This window comes from Myotis myotis, unplaced genomic scaffold (genome assembly GCF_014108235.1).
Source record: "Myotis myotis isolate mMyoMyo1 unplaced genomic scaffold, mMyoMyo1.p scaffold_m19_p_13, whole genome shotgun sequence".
Lineage (NCBI taxonomy): Eukaryota > Metazoa > Chordata > Mammalia > Chiroptera > Vespertilionidae > Myotis > Myotis myotis.
Window position 1 is genome coordinate 47,706,475 of NW_023416317.1, and position 16,358 is coordinate 47,722,832.

General features: G+C 44.3%; 1 protein-coding gene across 19 annotated transcripts in view; it reads left to right on the forward strand.

Annotated features, from left to right (window-relative positions):
* The window catches only part of ARPP21 (cAMP regulated phosphoprotein 21), a 144,488-nt gene that overhangs the window by 92,754 nt on the left and 35,376 nt on the right, over positions 1-16,358 (forward strand). For 15 of the 19 annotated variants that reach the window (XM_036332942.1, XM_036332943.1, XM_036332940.1 and 12 more), the window contains 4 exons: positions 1,576-1,757; positions 2,805-2,909; positions 3,927-4,187; positions 6,567-6,693. In XM_036332942.1, coding sequence (XP_036188835.1) covers positions 1,576-1,757; positions 2,805-2,909; positions 3,927-4,187; positions 6,567-6,693 — 675 coding nt within the window. The remainder of the gene's footprint in view (positions 1-1,575; positions 1,758-2,804; positions 2,910-3,926; positions 4,188-6,566; positions 6,694-16,358) is intronic. The other 4 variants (XM_036332955.1, XM_036332956.1, XM_036332949.1 and 1 more) reach the window with 3 other exon arrangements.

Genomic DNA, 16,358 nt, shown 5'->3' on the forward strand with positions numbered 1-16,358 from the left:
TCGCTCCGATTCCTAGAGAATATTTTTGGGGTTTTAGCTTGGGGACACACATACCCACTGCTTTCCCATAGGGCAGTGGGGGTTATGGAAAAGGGGAGGAAGGACACACACAGTGTGCCAATTCATTGCCCCGTATTCGGATCCTCCTCCTTCTTTATCTGCCAGTCCTGGCTGTGATTTCATCTTGAAACATGGCCCCCACCTCTCGTGCATGGCTTGTTACTTTCCGGTGGTGGGTGATCTTTCCCATGGAACCTCAGTGTCCCAGCTGCTCTTTATGTAGACGTAGCTGGTGGACTTCAGCAATTGGGTGTGATGCGGAGTGAATGGACTGTGGAGTCACACTGACCATGGGCCTTTCCCGGTTCTCTCACTGTTTTTGTAGTTGTTGTTTCTCGGTAAGTTGCTTGCTCCCTCTGAGCCCTTACTTCTTTGTCTCCAGTCAGGTGAGATCGCATATCTGTGAGTTGTTGGAAGAGCTGATGGCATGCATATCAGGTGCCTGTCACTGCACCTGCCACATTGGAAACCTATTGGTCCTCCCTTTTACCTCCTCCCTCCCCTTTCTCTTTCGTTTGCTGCCCTTGACTCTCTTCCCTTCAGCTCCTAATTCCTATCATCTTTCTGCAGGGCTTTCATTTCCTTCTTCACAGAGTCAAGATGAGGCTCCAGTACTATTGTTCTGTAAACCCTAAAACACTCCCCAAATACTCGCAATAAAAAAGTGAGCTATGCCTTTATTTCACCAGGCAAAATACCACTTTTCCCTGTGCCATTAGAAGCTGATTCCATGATAAATTTATTATGCATGACCTTTAAAATCTAAACTCATGTAATGTACTCCCCCGTGCGTCTATTCAGGGAAGCATGTGGATGGATGTGGTATGTTCTGTTGAACATATGTTTGTGGAAATGACAATGATACTGAATAGGTAACAAGGCCAGGGGAAGCTAGACAAACGTATTGGTAAATAACGTGCAACCGAACGTCGCTGGGCCTGCATAAAAGGAAAGGAGCCCCTCTCGGTAGGCGTTGTCCCGCTGATGGCTGTGAGGTCAGGGCAGGAAACACAAAGCTTCCTGAGATGGCTTCTCCACTGGGGCCTCTGCACACAGCCGCACCAGCTTTGGCAAATCTCCCTGAAGGTGGTGGACTTACGTGCTGCTTCTTACCTTGCTCTGGCCTCACATTATTACCCAGGTTAAGCGTGTGGCTCAAAAACAGCCACGTCTTCCCATGGTGAAGGTGGGGGTGTCCTGGATTCCCACTGCCTCGCCTCTTTACCTGAGTTGCTTTTTTTTTTTTTAATTTCAGAGAAGGAGGGAGAGAAAGATAGAAACATCAATGATGAGAGAGAATCATTGATTGGCTGCCTCCTGTACTCCCCACACTGGGGATCGAGCCCACGACCCGGGCATGTGCCCTGACCAGGAATCCTGGTTCATAGGTCGATGCCCAGCCACTGAGCCGCGCCGCCTGGGCAGGTGGCTGGTTAGCATGTATCAGAGTGGTTCTTTCTGGCAAAGGAAAGCTGAGCGCCCACCTGGACCGAGCTCCGTCTGACTCCATTGCAGGCCAGCCCTTTGTGAATCCCGATGGAAGCCCCGCCATTTACAACCCCCCTGCCAGCCAGCAGCCCCTGCGAGGCGCCGTGGTGGGGCCGGCCCAGCAGCAGCCCCGGCAGCAGCCCTCTCCTCAGCCGCAGCAGCAGGTGCAGCCACCGCAGCCGCAGATGGCGGGCCCGCTGGTCCCTCAGGTGAGGAGCTGGTTGGAAGGCAGGGGGATGGGGTCCCAGACAGAGACTGCAGTCTTCAGCGCAGCGGTGCACCAGGAAGGGGGCGTATTCTCCATCGGTCCCACCTCCATCCTCTTCTAAGTGAAACCTGGCAGCCTGGAGTCCATGGCTGCAGGTCGACAGGATCTTCTCACCTGGATCCTTAAGTTTAGACAGAAATGATGCCCCATCCAATGACTTACCTGGGGAGGATATAGAACTAGGGAGAATGCATGATGAGTTTTTTCTTAGGTCCAGATGCTACTTTTATGGATCAGGGAGCCTTTCTTGGGAACTGAACTTACATTCCCACCCAGGTCTTGGTATCATCTGGCTCACCCATTCCCAACACAGAACAAGCGTTCGTGCCTGCAGAGAGTCAGTTTTACAATTTTAACTCAGTGGGAAGAATAGAAATCAGTTCATTCCAAGGTGGCCTGGCTGTTCACACAAGCCTTAGAGACGTAGAGCTGCCCCCCATTGCCTAGGGTGACACATGAAACCTGAAGTGTTCAGGTAGTTTGCTGGAGCTATCCTCCTTTTAAGTATTTATTTCCTTAGTTCTCAGTCCCTGAAGGTGGTAGATTTATTTGGAAAATCTTCCTGAAGGTGGTAGATTTCTTTTATGGCAGCTTCAATTGCTCTGCTTACGTTTTTATCTGGCTTACCCAGATGGCTCAAAAACAGCAAAATCTTTGCATGGGGGAAGGTCCTGATATGCACTATTTTGGGGGCAATATTTTTAGACCCAGGGGAGCTAACCAACAGCATGAAAATGTAGCAGCACCTTCTGCCAAGAATGTTCACTCTGAGCAGACGAGCCTCCCTCAAGGCTGCCTGCCTCTGCCCTGCATGGATCTCACTTTCCCTGGTGGCCAGCTCCCCTCTCCGGAGTGCATGGAGCCAAGAGGACCTGTGTGGGGCGGGGGAGGGGGGGTGGGGGGGTGATAAGCTTCAGATATGACAGCCTTTCATGGGACTTCAACCCCCATGCTTCCCTGTTGCCTGATCCACTTTTTCTTTCCGCAGTCTGTCCAGGGGCTGCAGGCTTCCTCCCAGTCAGTGCAATATCCAGCCGTTTCTTTTCCTCCCCAGCATCTCCTGCCCGTGTCTCCAACGCAGCAGTTCCCCATGGTAGGACTTCTGTGTGTCTGACTTCTCTGCTCATGTTCTCTTGGTTTTACCACGTTCCTGTGTAGGGCTGGCTGATGCTGGGTGGGTGCCCTGGGCTGACTATGACTCTCTCTCTCTCTCTCTCTCTCTCTCTCTCTCTCTCTCTGGGTGTGTGTGTGTGTGTGTGTGTGTGTGAATGAATGTCTCATTCCATCTGTGTAACCTATCTTCAAAATCCTGGTTTTCTTTCTGTCTCCGGCCCCACGTTGAGTGCTTCTGCAATCTGGTACCTTTGTAAAGAGTTTACCAGCTAACAGGAATTGAATGCATTCAGAATCAGAAGTCAGAAACACAGAAACTTATCAACTTGGTATGAGGGTTTGGAAATACCTAAAAGTCAGTGTGGAAATAGTAACCGTCATCACCCTAAGCTCCTGATACAGTTGTTCCTCTCACATCCCAATCCCCCAACTTCCACTTCACTTTCCCTCCATGTACTAGGTCCTTCTGAACAATTACAGTGAATATCGCCACTAAATCTCAGGCCAGGCCAGTGCACGAAGACTCCCTAATAAACAAATGGGTCCCACCCAGCCTGTTGGTGGTGCCAGTCCTGGTTCCATCTTTGCAGCAGCCATGGGTGACCATGACCGTGGGTCCTTCTTCCTCTCCCCAGAGACAGATCCTGTGGTTACTGCTGGGAAGACCAGCTGGCCCTTCAGGCAGAACACCAAGCCCTCCTTGTCTCAGCACCATCTTGAGGAGCCCAAGCCCTGAATGAAAAAAAAAAAATAATTAGTTTCCACTGAAAGAGGGAGATTTGGGTCAAATTGTTTGTCATCTTGTCCCTTGGGATAATTAAATCTGATTTCTCTTGGTATGTTCTCTTGTTCTGGACCCCACATTCCTTTCTTTTATTATTTTTTTTCAATGTGTACTGCCTGCTTCTCCCACAGGGACAAGCATGTGGCCTGTGTCTGCCTCTCCCATTTCTCAGCCGATCTTGCTGATTTCCTCCTTAATTTCTGTGTCTTGCAGAGAGAAGACGTGGCAACACAGTTTGGTCAGATGAACCTGAGCCGGCAGTCCTCAGGAGAGACCCCCGAGCCCCCATCTGGCCCTGTCTACCCACCATCCCTCATGCCACAGCCTAACCAACAGCCCAGCTATGTCATTGCCTCCACGGGCCAACAGCTCCCCACTGGCGGGTTCTCAGGCTCTGGACCTTCCATCTCTCAACAAGTCCTCCAGGCCCCTCCCTCCCCACAGGGATTTGTGCAACAGCCTCCACCTGCACAGGTGAGCATGCTTTTTCTCACACCTGTGACCTGTATGTTGTTGACCTGTAGTCTACTTGGATCCCTATCTTTCCATGTAGAGTATCACCAGTTCCTTCTGGTCTAGACATGAATTCCCCAACTGCAGGGCTTGGTCTGTCCTTGTGCAGAGACTTGGGGCTCAAAAAGGAAGTTCAATGAAACTGACCCAAATGTCCATGATACAGTGGGAAACTTTTTTTCCAGACCCCGCTGATACAGAGGCCACCCGGAGCCAGTCCCTTCCCTGGGGCATCCTGCTCACTGGCTTGCCTAGGAAGGGAAAGCCTTGGGCAAGAAGGAAGCCTGCTGGGGGGAGGGGTGCTGAGTGTTCTCTTGCTGCTGCTCTGGAAATTCGTTCTTTTCATTTAAAAAAATATATTTTTGATTTCAGAGAGGAGGGGAGAGAGTGAGAGAAACATCAAGAATGAGAGGGAATCGTTGATTGGCTGCCTCCTGCATGCCCCATCCTGGGGATAGAGCCCACAACCCAGACATTTGCCCTGACCAGGAATTGAACCATGACCCTCTGACTCAGAGGTCGACACTCAAACACCAAGCCATGCCGGCCAAGCGCATTCTTTCCCTTCTTGTGGATTCAAAGCATTTTCTGGAGCAAACCTGGTGCTCCAGGCAGGAGCTCCTCGGTAACATAAAGGCGGAAGCTAAGCCAGCATCCACGTGTCCTTCCCTTTCTCCAGGGGGAAGCTGAGCTCACTGGTACTCTCACAAGTAGCCATTAATCATATTTAATTGACTGGAGCATGTATGACGCCACAGATCACTGATTTTTACTGTCTTCTCAAAGACTGATGATGTGTTGCTGTTCACCACCAAACATTTCGGGGGCTCTCCTGGGTGTCCCTTGCAGAATATTGCAAGTGATTACTGTCAAGATGTAAAATGCAGAGAGGCATTTGCTGGTCCATTTTCAAGGCATACACATCTCAAGCAAGTTCCATCCTAATTATGAAATATTGTATTGGATGAGCTGCTTCAAGTAAGGTGTCAACTTCTTATCATTTGTTTCACCGCCATTATATCTTGAATAAATAATTTTCTTTTCAAGCCATGCAAAACCCTCCACCATGAAATAATTTTCACTCAGATGTTCATTTTACTTTGATTAATAGTTCATCTTCAGTTGCCTTCTCGGGGATATCTTTTTGCTAATAGGATTTAAGGAGATGTGAAAAATAATTTTAAGTTATTGGAGAAAGGGCTCCATTAATATATTAATTATTTTGCTAATATAAATGCTTTAAGCATAATTATTGGGAAAATTATGTAGTATATAATTATACTTTACTATAAAATAGCATAGAAGTGTTCTGACCCATTTCTGCTGTCAAAGAGAAGAGATGGAAGAATATTTAATTTAAGGGTTTAAAAAAAAAAAGTCCTTCCTCCATGAAGGAATTTCAGTTGGTGGACAGCTAGAGCAAAGACAGCTCAGAGCCCCTGGTATGTCTGCAACAGAAATCATTTTATTCCCCCTTCAATAGACTTACAAATAGAAAGAGGAATGGGGAAAACAAAACAGGTGTTCATTATTCATGATCAGTTTGGACATCCATGAATTTACTTAGAAGAAGTAAAGATGAAAGTATAGGTTATAACCCATAGTGATTTTAAATGATTTTAGTAAACATTTTAAAATTGATTACTCAACTATAGACCAATGAAAAGAACTCTTGAGATGCAGTCCATGGGCAGACATGGAAACACGTTAAACTTGTGCAGAGAATGAACTATTTAATACCTTGAAGGTCAGTTTTGTCTGACTTGTCATGCATACTTGTTTCATTTTTATAAAACACAAAATTCAGTGTTTTAAAACAACCACCACGACTAGGTCAGCAGTTTGAACAGGATTCAGCAGGGATGGCTCTTCTCTCTGCACGTGGCATTGGTTGGGGCGACATGACCGGGGCTGGAACATCCAGATGGCCTCACCCCCATGCCTAGAACGTTGGTGTAGCCTGTTGATGGGGGTGCCTCTGCTCGCCCCCGGTCTTCTCCAGCTGGGTAGCTGGAAGTCTTGTCCTGGTGCCTGGGCTCTCCTCCCACGAAAGTGGGAGCTGCAAGTCTTCTTAAGGAGTCTTCAAAGTCATCATTTCAGCCTCGTGGGGCTGAATATACTACAGCCCCAGAGCCAGCTCAGATTCAAGGGCATGGGAAATCGATTTCCCCTCTTCATGGGATGGTAACATGTACACCTGCCTAGGTTTGGGGAAGATTTTGATGGCTGTGTTTATAATCTACTACAAGTATGTCATAAGATGACAATATATTTTAGGTTTAAAAAACTTTACTTAATGTACAGTTGTCATTCCCTGCTGTTTATCTCTTCCTCCCACAGATGCCCATATATTACTACCCGTCTGGTCAGTACCCTACCTCAACCACGCAGCAGTACCGGCCCATGGCCTCGGTTCAGTACAGCGCTCAGAGGGGCCAGCAGCTGCCGCAGACAGCACAGCAAGCAGGTACTTGGAATCTGTCTCCCATCTCCTCCTCTAACCCACTTTCTGCACATAAATCTCACAGCTGTCCCCTCCGGATGAATATTCAAGTGCAGCGATTTAAACCAGCTCATTGCCCTTTCCCGGGGAAGATAACGGGGCATTTGATTAACTCTGTGCGGGAAAGTAACAGGTACCAGAGGGTGAAGCCCCGTCTCTCAGCATCCCGGGCGTGCATGCTAAGCGCAGTCTCCACCAACGAGCCTGGAATCCTCTTAGTTTATTTTGAAGCAGAGAGACAACCACACCCCTATCTTCCTAGTTCAGACTTTTTATTTTTTTCTATTTCAACTTAAAGAGAATTCCTCCCCAGTCCCTAAGGCTAGGGGACCACGCCAGGTTGTTGCTGTCCCGCCCTGCAAAGCCCCGTCTTTAGAAGGAGGCCACTGGCATTGCAGCCCGTGTCCCGGTGCAACTCTGACTCCGCGGCGCCCTGTCCCGAGGGCCACCCGCCTCCGGCCGGAGCTCGGCAGCCACTGTGCAGTGGGAAGGGGGGCCGATGCACTGTACGAGAGTGAGTAGCAGGTCTCACAGTGAACCGGTCTCTTTCCCTACTGTGTCACACTCCTAACGGGATGCCGGGACCAGAGAGCAGCGGCGGCCTGGCAGGGCTGGGGATTGGTGCTGGGGGGAGGTGTCTGTCCCTCCTGCTGACTGCGCCGCAGGGCTCACTGTCATGCCGAAGACCAGACCGCCGGACTGGGGACCCTGCCTTCCTTCCGTAAGTAGGTCCTGTTAGAGCAGTGCCCCCCGCCCTCCCCCCAGGGCTGCTCATCCATGCCTGCTTCGTGGTCTGTCACCGGATTTCTGCACTCAGTGTGTGTATAAAATAGCTCCAGCTGTGTGTGTGAGACACACAGAAGATGTACCATTGTTTTAAGCTGTGATAGGAAGTATAGTCCTTGCCGAAGGTTGAGACCAGTCACAGCCACCCCAACATCACTCACGCCGACACCGGCAGCATTTTGTCAGGTTGGAGCAATGGTTATGTTCCTCGGTGTTTGGGCGAGCCGTGTGGTCTTCAGTTCGCCTCGTGGCCATTTAAAGGCTATGGGAGAGGAACTAGAGAAGCGTGTAGCATCCAACCAGACGCTGTCTTGTTGCAGCACTGTGCCAGTTTGGGAAACATTCTCTGGTGACCTCTGAATTGACGTTATGCCTTTTCGGTAATAAGAAAACGAGAGGTTTCAAAAACTTAGTCGTTTTTAAAAAGAGCATTTGGTACATTTTTCTCTGAGTGTTGGAAAAAGTTTATCATCTGGTGGTAACTGTGTTATCTGTTTCGATATATACAACGGTAATGTGTTGTTTGCATTCTGCACTACCTTATTTTCTTTGGCTAACGTGTATCAAAGAATTAACTTACTCATAATTTTCTAGCTCTTGGTCCGAAGGCCATGATGAAGGCTTGCTTTTGGTTCCTAATGCCTTTAGGAGGAGAAAGGTGCATATCGCTAATTATACAAATATTTTTGAATTTCGTTTCGTGCCATTGTGTGAGTTTTCTACACAGATATTTCAGTCTTGTGTTAGAGTGCAGTTGATGTATAGGAATGTGGTTATGTATGTTCTGGAACCCATGAAACCTATAATCTCTGGGTCCATGTGAGGGGCTGAGAAAGTTGGATGGGTGTGTTAACTGGGCAGCAGAATCAGGTTAGGAGCAAGCTTCAGGTTTCCTATGTGATCTCTTTTTACAAAAGAGAGAGAATTTAGGGATGCAGGAGCCCTCCCCATCTCAGAGAGCACTAGACCATGTTCCGTGGCAGCCTGGTGCCTTTGACTAGTTCTGTGTTCCCACCTCATCACGGAAATGCCACCCCAAGGCGAGAGAATGACATTGCGATGAGGGATGAGAAGAATGCCCTGGGAAGCAGTATTGTGCTCGAAATAGAAGCAAGTGCTTTAGGTATGAAGGAAGTGAGTGGCAGCGAATGTGGTCTTGTGGGTAGTTGTGGAGGTGAGAAGAGAGAAATGATACATGAACAGTGCTTCCTCCAGAAGTGAAACATCAGTCTACACACGTGGACCAAGACCTTTGAGCAACTAGTTCTTGTGGTCATCACAGGTGACAGCAGACCTAAAATCCAGTGCAGTTCCCACTGCGGCGTTGAATTTGCTGAATGTTTGGGGAGACAGATGATGTCCCCTGGCCTCTCTGAGAATCACCTCTGCTAATAAAATCCAGGACCCTACTCATGCAATGTCTTGTGACAACGCATGGCGGCTCCCGGTCCTACAGGTGGCGGCCCTTTTGCTGATTCAGGGACACTGGCTGAGACTTTTCAAAGGGACATTGGCGGAGTTGTTTGGGGGAGCAATTCTTTGTCAGTGGGTTACCTCATGGAGGACATAGCCCCTCTGGATAACTATAAAAACATTTCTTGAAGGAAGTCAAAGATAGGCCCTCTCTATCTTTAAGCTGACCTTGAACCAGTGTTGGCATGGCACACCCCAATGCCCTGCCTCACTCTTCCTCCTGTCTCCTACAGGTTTGCATCCTGGGTCTCACTCTATTCCATCTTCTACTGTCACGGACACCAGATTGTAGCATAGCAAATCCAGCTATCATGTGATTAAGCATTAGAACGAGACAGGTTATGTCAGCTGAAGCCAAATGAGATTTTAATCCTAACTTGTTTCTTGGCATCATTCTTAATCTTTATTTAATTACAATAGAAAATGTCCCTCAAATTGCTGTAAGTTACTACATCTTTCTTAAGCCTGAAGAGTATCCATAGTGGAATTTTAGAAAGTGAATTGGATGTTCCATAATTGATTAATAGGAACACTTAAGTGACACTGGGGCCCACTGAGGGGTCATAAGAGCCTTCTGTGGGTGGTTTTGAACCCTTTACTCTGCGAATGGGTGATCAAGGTGCTAAGCATGTGGCAGGAGCAGCTTATGTTGGTGATGACTATAAATAAAGGCCATGAATGTTAAAAATTTTGGAGAACTTAAGTAGCAGGCATGCAAAATGGTATTTGAACTTTGTAGCTACCTATGTGAGGAAAAGTAAAGCCTTTAATTTATATCTCTCTAATGGAGAAATTGATTATTGTCAATTTGGCATTAGCAGGTACCCACAACAGTGGAGGAGGTGGCAATTTGAGTTAATTGTTGATAGCCAAGACTCCATAGAAAAGCAGTTAGGTTAGAACTAAAAAAAAAAATTATGGTTTTCAAATCATTCTGGCTTTGAAAGATTTGGATGTGAGAGTCTTACTAGAGAACAGATTTTGCTCAGTGGCCAGATACTGAAATGACGTGTTGAGGAACAAACCTCCAGTCCATCTTAGTCAGTTATTATACTGCTTTTAGTTCACACTGATGTCGCTATGGTTTTACTTTCTTTTTTTTTATAGGATGTTTATTAAAGCTGGGGACAGTGAAACAAGGAAGGGCCTAGGAGGGGAAATGAGCCTGGGTTGGACTGCTTTGGCTCACCGAGAAGTCGAGAAAAGGAGGCCTGGGAACAGAGTCGGGGTGTTAGCCTGGGACGAACTGCCGCTACTCATTGATTTAACTCTTAATAACATCTTTAAGGCCATAGAAATGTTAGCAATAATTATATCCACCATGAGATCAGGATCTCTTATGGGCTAGTTGCTGTCCTTAGTGTTTATCAACATTGCACTGTTTACTCCCCAGCGCAAAATTATAAGGGAAATACAGCTATTAGCACTCCTGTGTTACAGACAGGTAAACTGTCGCCCAGAGAGGTGGAATAAGTTACTCTGGGTCCCAAGGTTGATGAGTTGAAAGGAGCAGCCAGGTATTCATTAACCACTTCATGGTAACAACTTAAGCACAGTTACTGGTTCTGTCTTTATTGGTGGCGTGGATGAGCACACAGCAACGTGCATGTTGGAACTAAATAACCAGGCCCATGTTACAGAAGATGATAATTAATTATTCCAATGCACAAGCTGGCTTAAGAACAGAACATATCAGGAAACTGGACTTTTGCTTCCATTGCACCATGAGCTTCCACATGACTTCCCAGAGCTGGACAACAGCAGATGGCAGGAACATTTATGCCTAAATCATACATTGGAAAGGGCAGGGAGAATTCCTATAAGATAGTGGCTCCAACTCCACTTAAAAGGAAATATATGTAGCATCATTCTTGGCTCTCCAAAATCGTGGCCATATCCTAAAAGAAAAGAAAATGTGCTTGTAAAGTCCTATACACGTTTATAAATGGGTAAGGTCCTATACCAGGGGTGGGCAAACTTTTTGACTCGAGGGCCACAATGGGTTCTTAAACTGGACCGGAGGGCTGGAACAAAAGCATGGATGGAGTGTTTGTGTGAACTAATATAAATTCAAAGTAAACATCATTACATAAAAGGGTACGGTCTTTTTTTTCAATAGTTTTATTCATTTCAAACGTGCCAGAGCCGGCCCGCGGGCCGTAGTTTGCCCACGGCTGTCCTATACACACTTACAAATGGGCTTTTGGGGATGATAAATCATGGTTTGGTATCAGAATAATACTGGCATCACAAAATGAATTGAGAAGTGTTTCTCTTTTAATCCTTAAAAATTTATCTTTATTGTTGAAAGTTTTACAGATGTCCCCTTTCCTCCCCCCTTCTAGCCCACACCCCAGGCCTTCACCACACTTTTGTCTGTGTGTATGGGTTATGCATATATGTATGCAAATTCTTGGTTAACCAGTTTTGAAAGAAATTGTGTAAAATTGGTGATAAAGTGTTTGATAGAATATTCCAGTGAAACCATCTGGGCCTGGAGATTTTTGGAAACATTATTGTTTACTTTATATTTGAAGATAATTTCCAGAGCTTTTTAATTATGAATTCAATTAATTACGGTTATAGGACTACTCAGACTATCACATCTTTGCTGACTTTTGGTAGTTTGTGGTAATTGAAGAAGTGTCCATTTCATCTAAGTTGTTAGCAGTATGTATTATCCTTTTAATAGCTACAGGATATGTTGTGATACCCTGTTTCATTCTTGATACTGGTGATTTTTAAATTCTTGTTTTATTTTTGTCAGTCTTGCTAGCTTTATCAATTTCAATGATATTTGCAAAGGACTAGTTGTTTGTTTCATTGGTTGTTTCTATTGTTTAACTGTTTCGATTTTGTTGACTTCTGCATTTACCTTTATTCTTTTCTTTTTTCTGCTCACTTTAGGTTTTGCCCTACTTTTTGTAGTTTCTGGAGATCATTAGATTATTCATTTGAAAACTTTTTCTAATGTAAGCGTTTAGTGCTATGGGTTTCCTTTTCATCTCTGCTTTAGCTGTGTCCACACAAAATGAATATGCTACACATAAACATATTCTAGGTGTTTTTAATTTTTTGAGTGGGTTTAGAGATTTTCTGTTATAGTCAAAGAACACATTCTGCATTGTTTAACTTCTTATAAAATTGTTGAAGTTGGTTTTATGGCCTGGGATGTTGTCTATCTTGGTGAATGTTTTATGAGCTTTCTGCTGTTGTTGTGTGGAGCATTCTATACATGTTAATGAAATCCTGATCATATTTTGTTGTTCAGAACTTATATACTTTTGCTGATTTTCTATTTATTAGTTTTTATCAGTTGCTGAGAGGTGCATGTTCATGACTCCAATTATAAGACTTCTAAAAATTTTAAAATGAATCTCAAGGCAAAGTTTGTCCCCAGTATCACTAAGACCCAGGTTGAGAGTTATTCAGAGCATGTTATTATTTGGTTTCATTCCCTAAAATAATATAGAAACATTCCATAGAAATAGTCTATAAGGCAAAGGCCCTCTGACCATATATAGCTGATATGTAAGTTCCTACAAGTTGCTGCCTATATCTCTTACTTGCCAAGCTTTCAATACTGCTGCTTAATGCCAGGTAATATTATTTTAGGTTGAGGTAGAATAATAATGTGGATAACTGTTTAAACAGACAACCCCCAACAGCTCTGCTTTCCTAATAGACCATCATCTTAAGTATCATGAAAATAGAGTACAAAGAGAAGATAGCTGCAGAGCAGGAAGGGCGAAAAACCACAGAACTTGGGTGAATTTTAATGAATTGGGTGAACTTATATCTGTAGTAAGTCATTTGGTGTGGATTCTGAAAACTGTAAAGATGCCTCTCACCTCTGCTTTTCAAAATCTCCCCTCCTCCCACCCATCTGCTGAATGAGTCATTTAGGGTAAAAGCCAGTTTTATTGAACATTTTTCATGAAAATGTTTTACTTTTCAAAGTATAGTTCAGAAAGAAATCATGAAAAGATCCTCTTATAAAAACGCATCAGATTGCAAAAATCTCACGTGGCTTCTGCCAGGTTTCTTTAAGCCTGTGGACTTGAATCTCTTGCAGGAGACAATGGTGAGGTCTTTAGAAGTTTTTGAGCTTCTTTTCTCACTCTTCAACAGAAGTCTCCCTTGGACTTGCTCTGACACTCTGTCCAACAGCCATCATGAGACCTGAATAGTAGAAATAGAAATGGAGTTCAATCACTCAGTTTTGAGAAATGAGGAAACTGAAGGCCCGCCTCCCACCCAACGTGGAATAGCAGGCTCATTTAAGCTGACAGAGTCTGACCTGGGAGATTTGGCCCTTGACTGTGAACTCGGTACCTTCTAACATGCGGGTTGTAAGGAGAGCACAGAAAGAGAAGTGAAACTTTCCAGGAAACTTGGATATATGTTATGACGTCCCCCCTCCCCCCGCCCTTCATTAGAGAGAAGTTGGAGCTTCACCATCATCTCCCCCTGCCCTGACAGAGAAGATGGAAATAAGCCTTCCACCAGGCTTTCTGTTGTCTAGTTAATCAGAGAGAAGAATGATGGGTGAGATAAAGATCGCAAATCCATGTAAAAGAAAGCAAGGCATACAGAGGGATGGGGAGGGAAGAGGAAGCCAGGCCAGGGAGTGTAGACCCTGTTGGTTTTACTTTGCTAACGATGATAGGATAACAGCATGATCCAAGAGTCATTCTGAGAAGCTCCCTGACCATTAGGATAGAGATTGCACTGATTCAAACCTTCATTCTAATACCCTGAAAACCAGTGTGTGTTTCTCAAGAAAGAAATACAGAGTTTGAGGGGGTCTGCCTGTCAAAAATACAAACTATACAATAGGACATTTGTTTCAGAGAGGAACAGACGAGTCGAAAGTCCAAAGCGCCTTTTGTCTTGTTAGGTAGAGCAATTGAACTCTAGGTCGCTAAAGCATCCTAACAGAGCTTGTAAATGCTACACCCACCCTCTCATGTGGTGTGTGGTTTTCGAGGGAGGGTTTCGGATGCCAGTGCTCCTCACACTTTAATGTGTACATGTGTCTTGCTCAAAGCATATTTTGATGCAGTAATTCTGGGGTGCATTCTGAGAGCCTGCATTTCTAGCACACTCACTGGTGATGCCCATCATCAGACAATGTGACAGCACGTTCTTAGCCCTGACTGACCTGTATCTATAAGCCATTGCACAAGGAAAGTGCCACCCAAATTCACTCTTTTATTTGACATTATTTGTATTTTAGGCACAAATCTAATACTTCATAGTCATCATATATTATTTTATGAATTATAAACACTTAGAATTATGTGTTAATGTTTACAAATGCAAATTATGAGTTAGAAAAGAAATACAGCATGATTCTACTACATAGCAAATACTCATAGTGTTGAAAGAATGAATAATATGTGTACTTATTTTCATGTTGGCATGCATAGGGAATGTAAAGATTTCAAAGGCTAATTGGAAACCTCTCAGCCATTCAATTCAAACATAAATTTTACAGCAAAAACTGTAGTTAAATGTTGTGAAATCAAGTAGATAGCCTGCCAGCCAGCTGAACAAACCAATTCACATCAATAAATGAATAAACACGTTTTTCAAAGTTCTAACACCCAAAGAATATGTCATAGAACCTATGAGCCACTTTCAGGGGTACAGTAGGCTTGCAATCATGGGCTTAGCAATTTGGTACTTTCTGTAAATGTAATGTAATAATGCTGCTACCACAACTCCTGTCAGGTGGCAGAGAATAACCAGGCCCTGGCCGCCTTCGTATAGCCCCCGTTGTTCACAGCGGGTCTTTCCTTCTAACTGCATAGGAAAGAAATGGACTCGGGGTGTCTCTGGCAGGAAGGTATAATTAGCTATGAAATGTGTATATTTGAAATAGGCCAAACCCTAGTTCCTTTCCCAATAGGTCTGCATGCAAGTTCAATAAATAAGAACACTGTTAGCTTTAGTTGTTCCTTTGAGGTAGAATATTTTTGTGGTGTTAGCATGTTGTTTCCATTAGCAGCTCCTAGGAAGAAGGAAGATTATTAGTGTTCTGAAACACATTTGGAAGGGGGCAAAATGTACCTTAATGGAGTCTATAGATTTGTTTAAGCAGAGCAGTTGTGCGAAGGGGACAGCGAATTCTGGAGTTGTAGCTTGGCGTATGAAGCAGTCACTGGAATTGAGAGAGGTTTTATGTTAAGAAACCTTTCCTCTTTCTTTGTCCATATGATGCCTTACCTTGACTTTCTCCTGCCTTTGGGGTTGGCTAGAGACAGGGAGAAGGAGCACTACAGCTATTGAAAGACTTGGGAATACCAGTGGGACCAATCAGAGAGATTAATACATAGACAATGGGCTTTTCTCCTTTTATCTGAAATTGTCATTCCCAAATTTGATGATTTTAATACAGACTTATACTTTTCCTACATTTTAATATTCAAAGGGCCCGTTAATATATTTTTTTAATTTGAGAAGAAATGTGTTACCAATAACCACGCAGGGAAGCAACCCCCAAATTGTTCCACTTGGAAGCCCTGAAGAAGCGGGTTGTGCTCTGGGTGTCGGCATCATGATGTTAGTAACAGCAGCGGGTAAATTCGCGGAGAGGTACATGAGGATTTAATTGTCTCATTTCTGTTAACATCAGTGGGAGTCACATGGGTAAGCCCGTGTGGAACATGACGTTCTGAAAATATTAGTCTAGAAAAGGTTTCTATGGAAATGCTCATGTTTCTTTCATTAATTGGTCTAATTATTCCATTTATGGAAATGGGAATGAAAAGTATTAAACTGAGATTATGGGAAAGTTAACATTATTAGGAGTGATAATAGGAATCATGTTATTTTTAAGCCCGGAAATCAAACAGGTTTCCAAACCAATATAGACGGCAAGGTTCCCTCTGTCCCCTGGGAAGTTAAAAGAAAAGGGATTTATCTAACACATATGGAGTAGCTGCTTTCTAGCACTTTGCATTTCATGTAACTTCTGGTGTTTACATTTTCATTTGTTATGTAGTTAAGCACTACTGGCATGGTTAGGATTCCGACTTTTCTGTAAAGACAGGAAGTAAGGCAGATCATAGCATTATCTATTTTCCTTGTATTATGCAACAGCAAGTGGAAAGCAGTAGCTTAAAATAATTAGAGATAGTAAGAAAAGAAAGGTGACAAGATCCGCATAAAAATTCTGGTTTTTGAAAACTCTAACCCTCCTGTTTTTTTCTAAGAAGGAATCTGAATGCTTTAGAAAAAAACTAAAGAACCCAAACACCTTATCCCAAGTGTCAGGTTTACCTAAAGAAAAGTTTAAGGATTTTGTTTTCTCCCCCCCCCCCCCCCCCGCCTTCCTTTTATTTCGTTCATTTGTTTCCAACAAT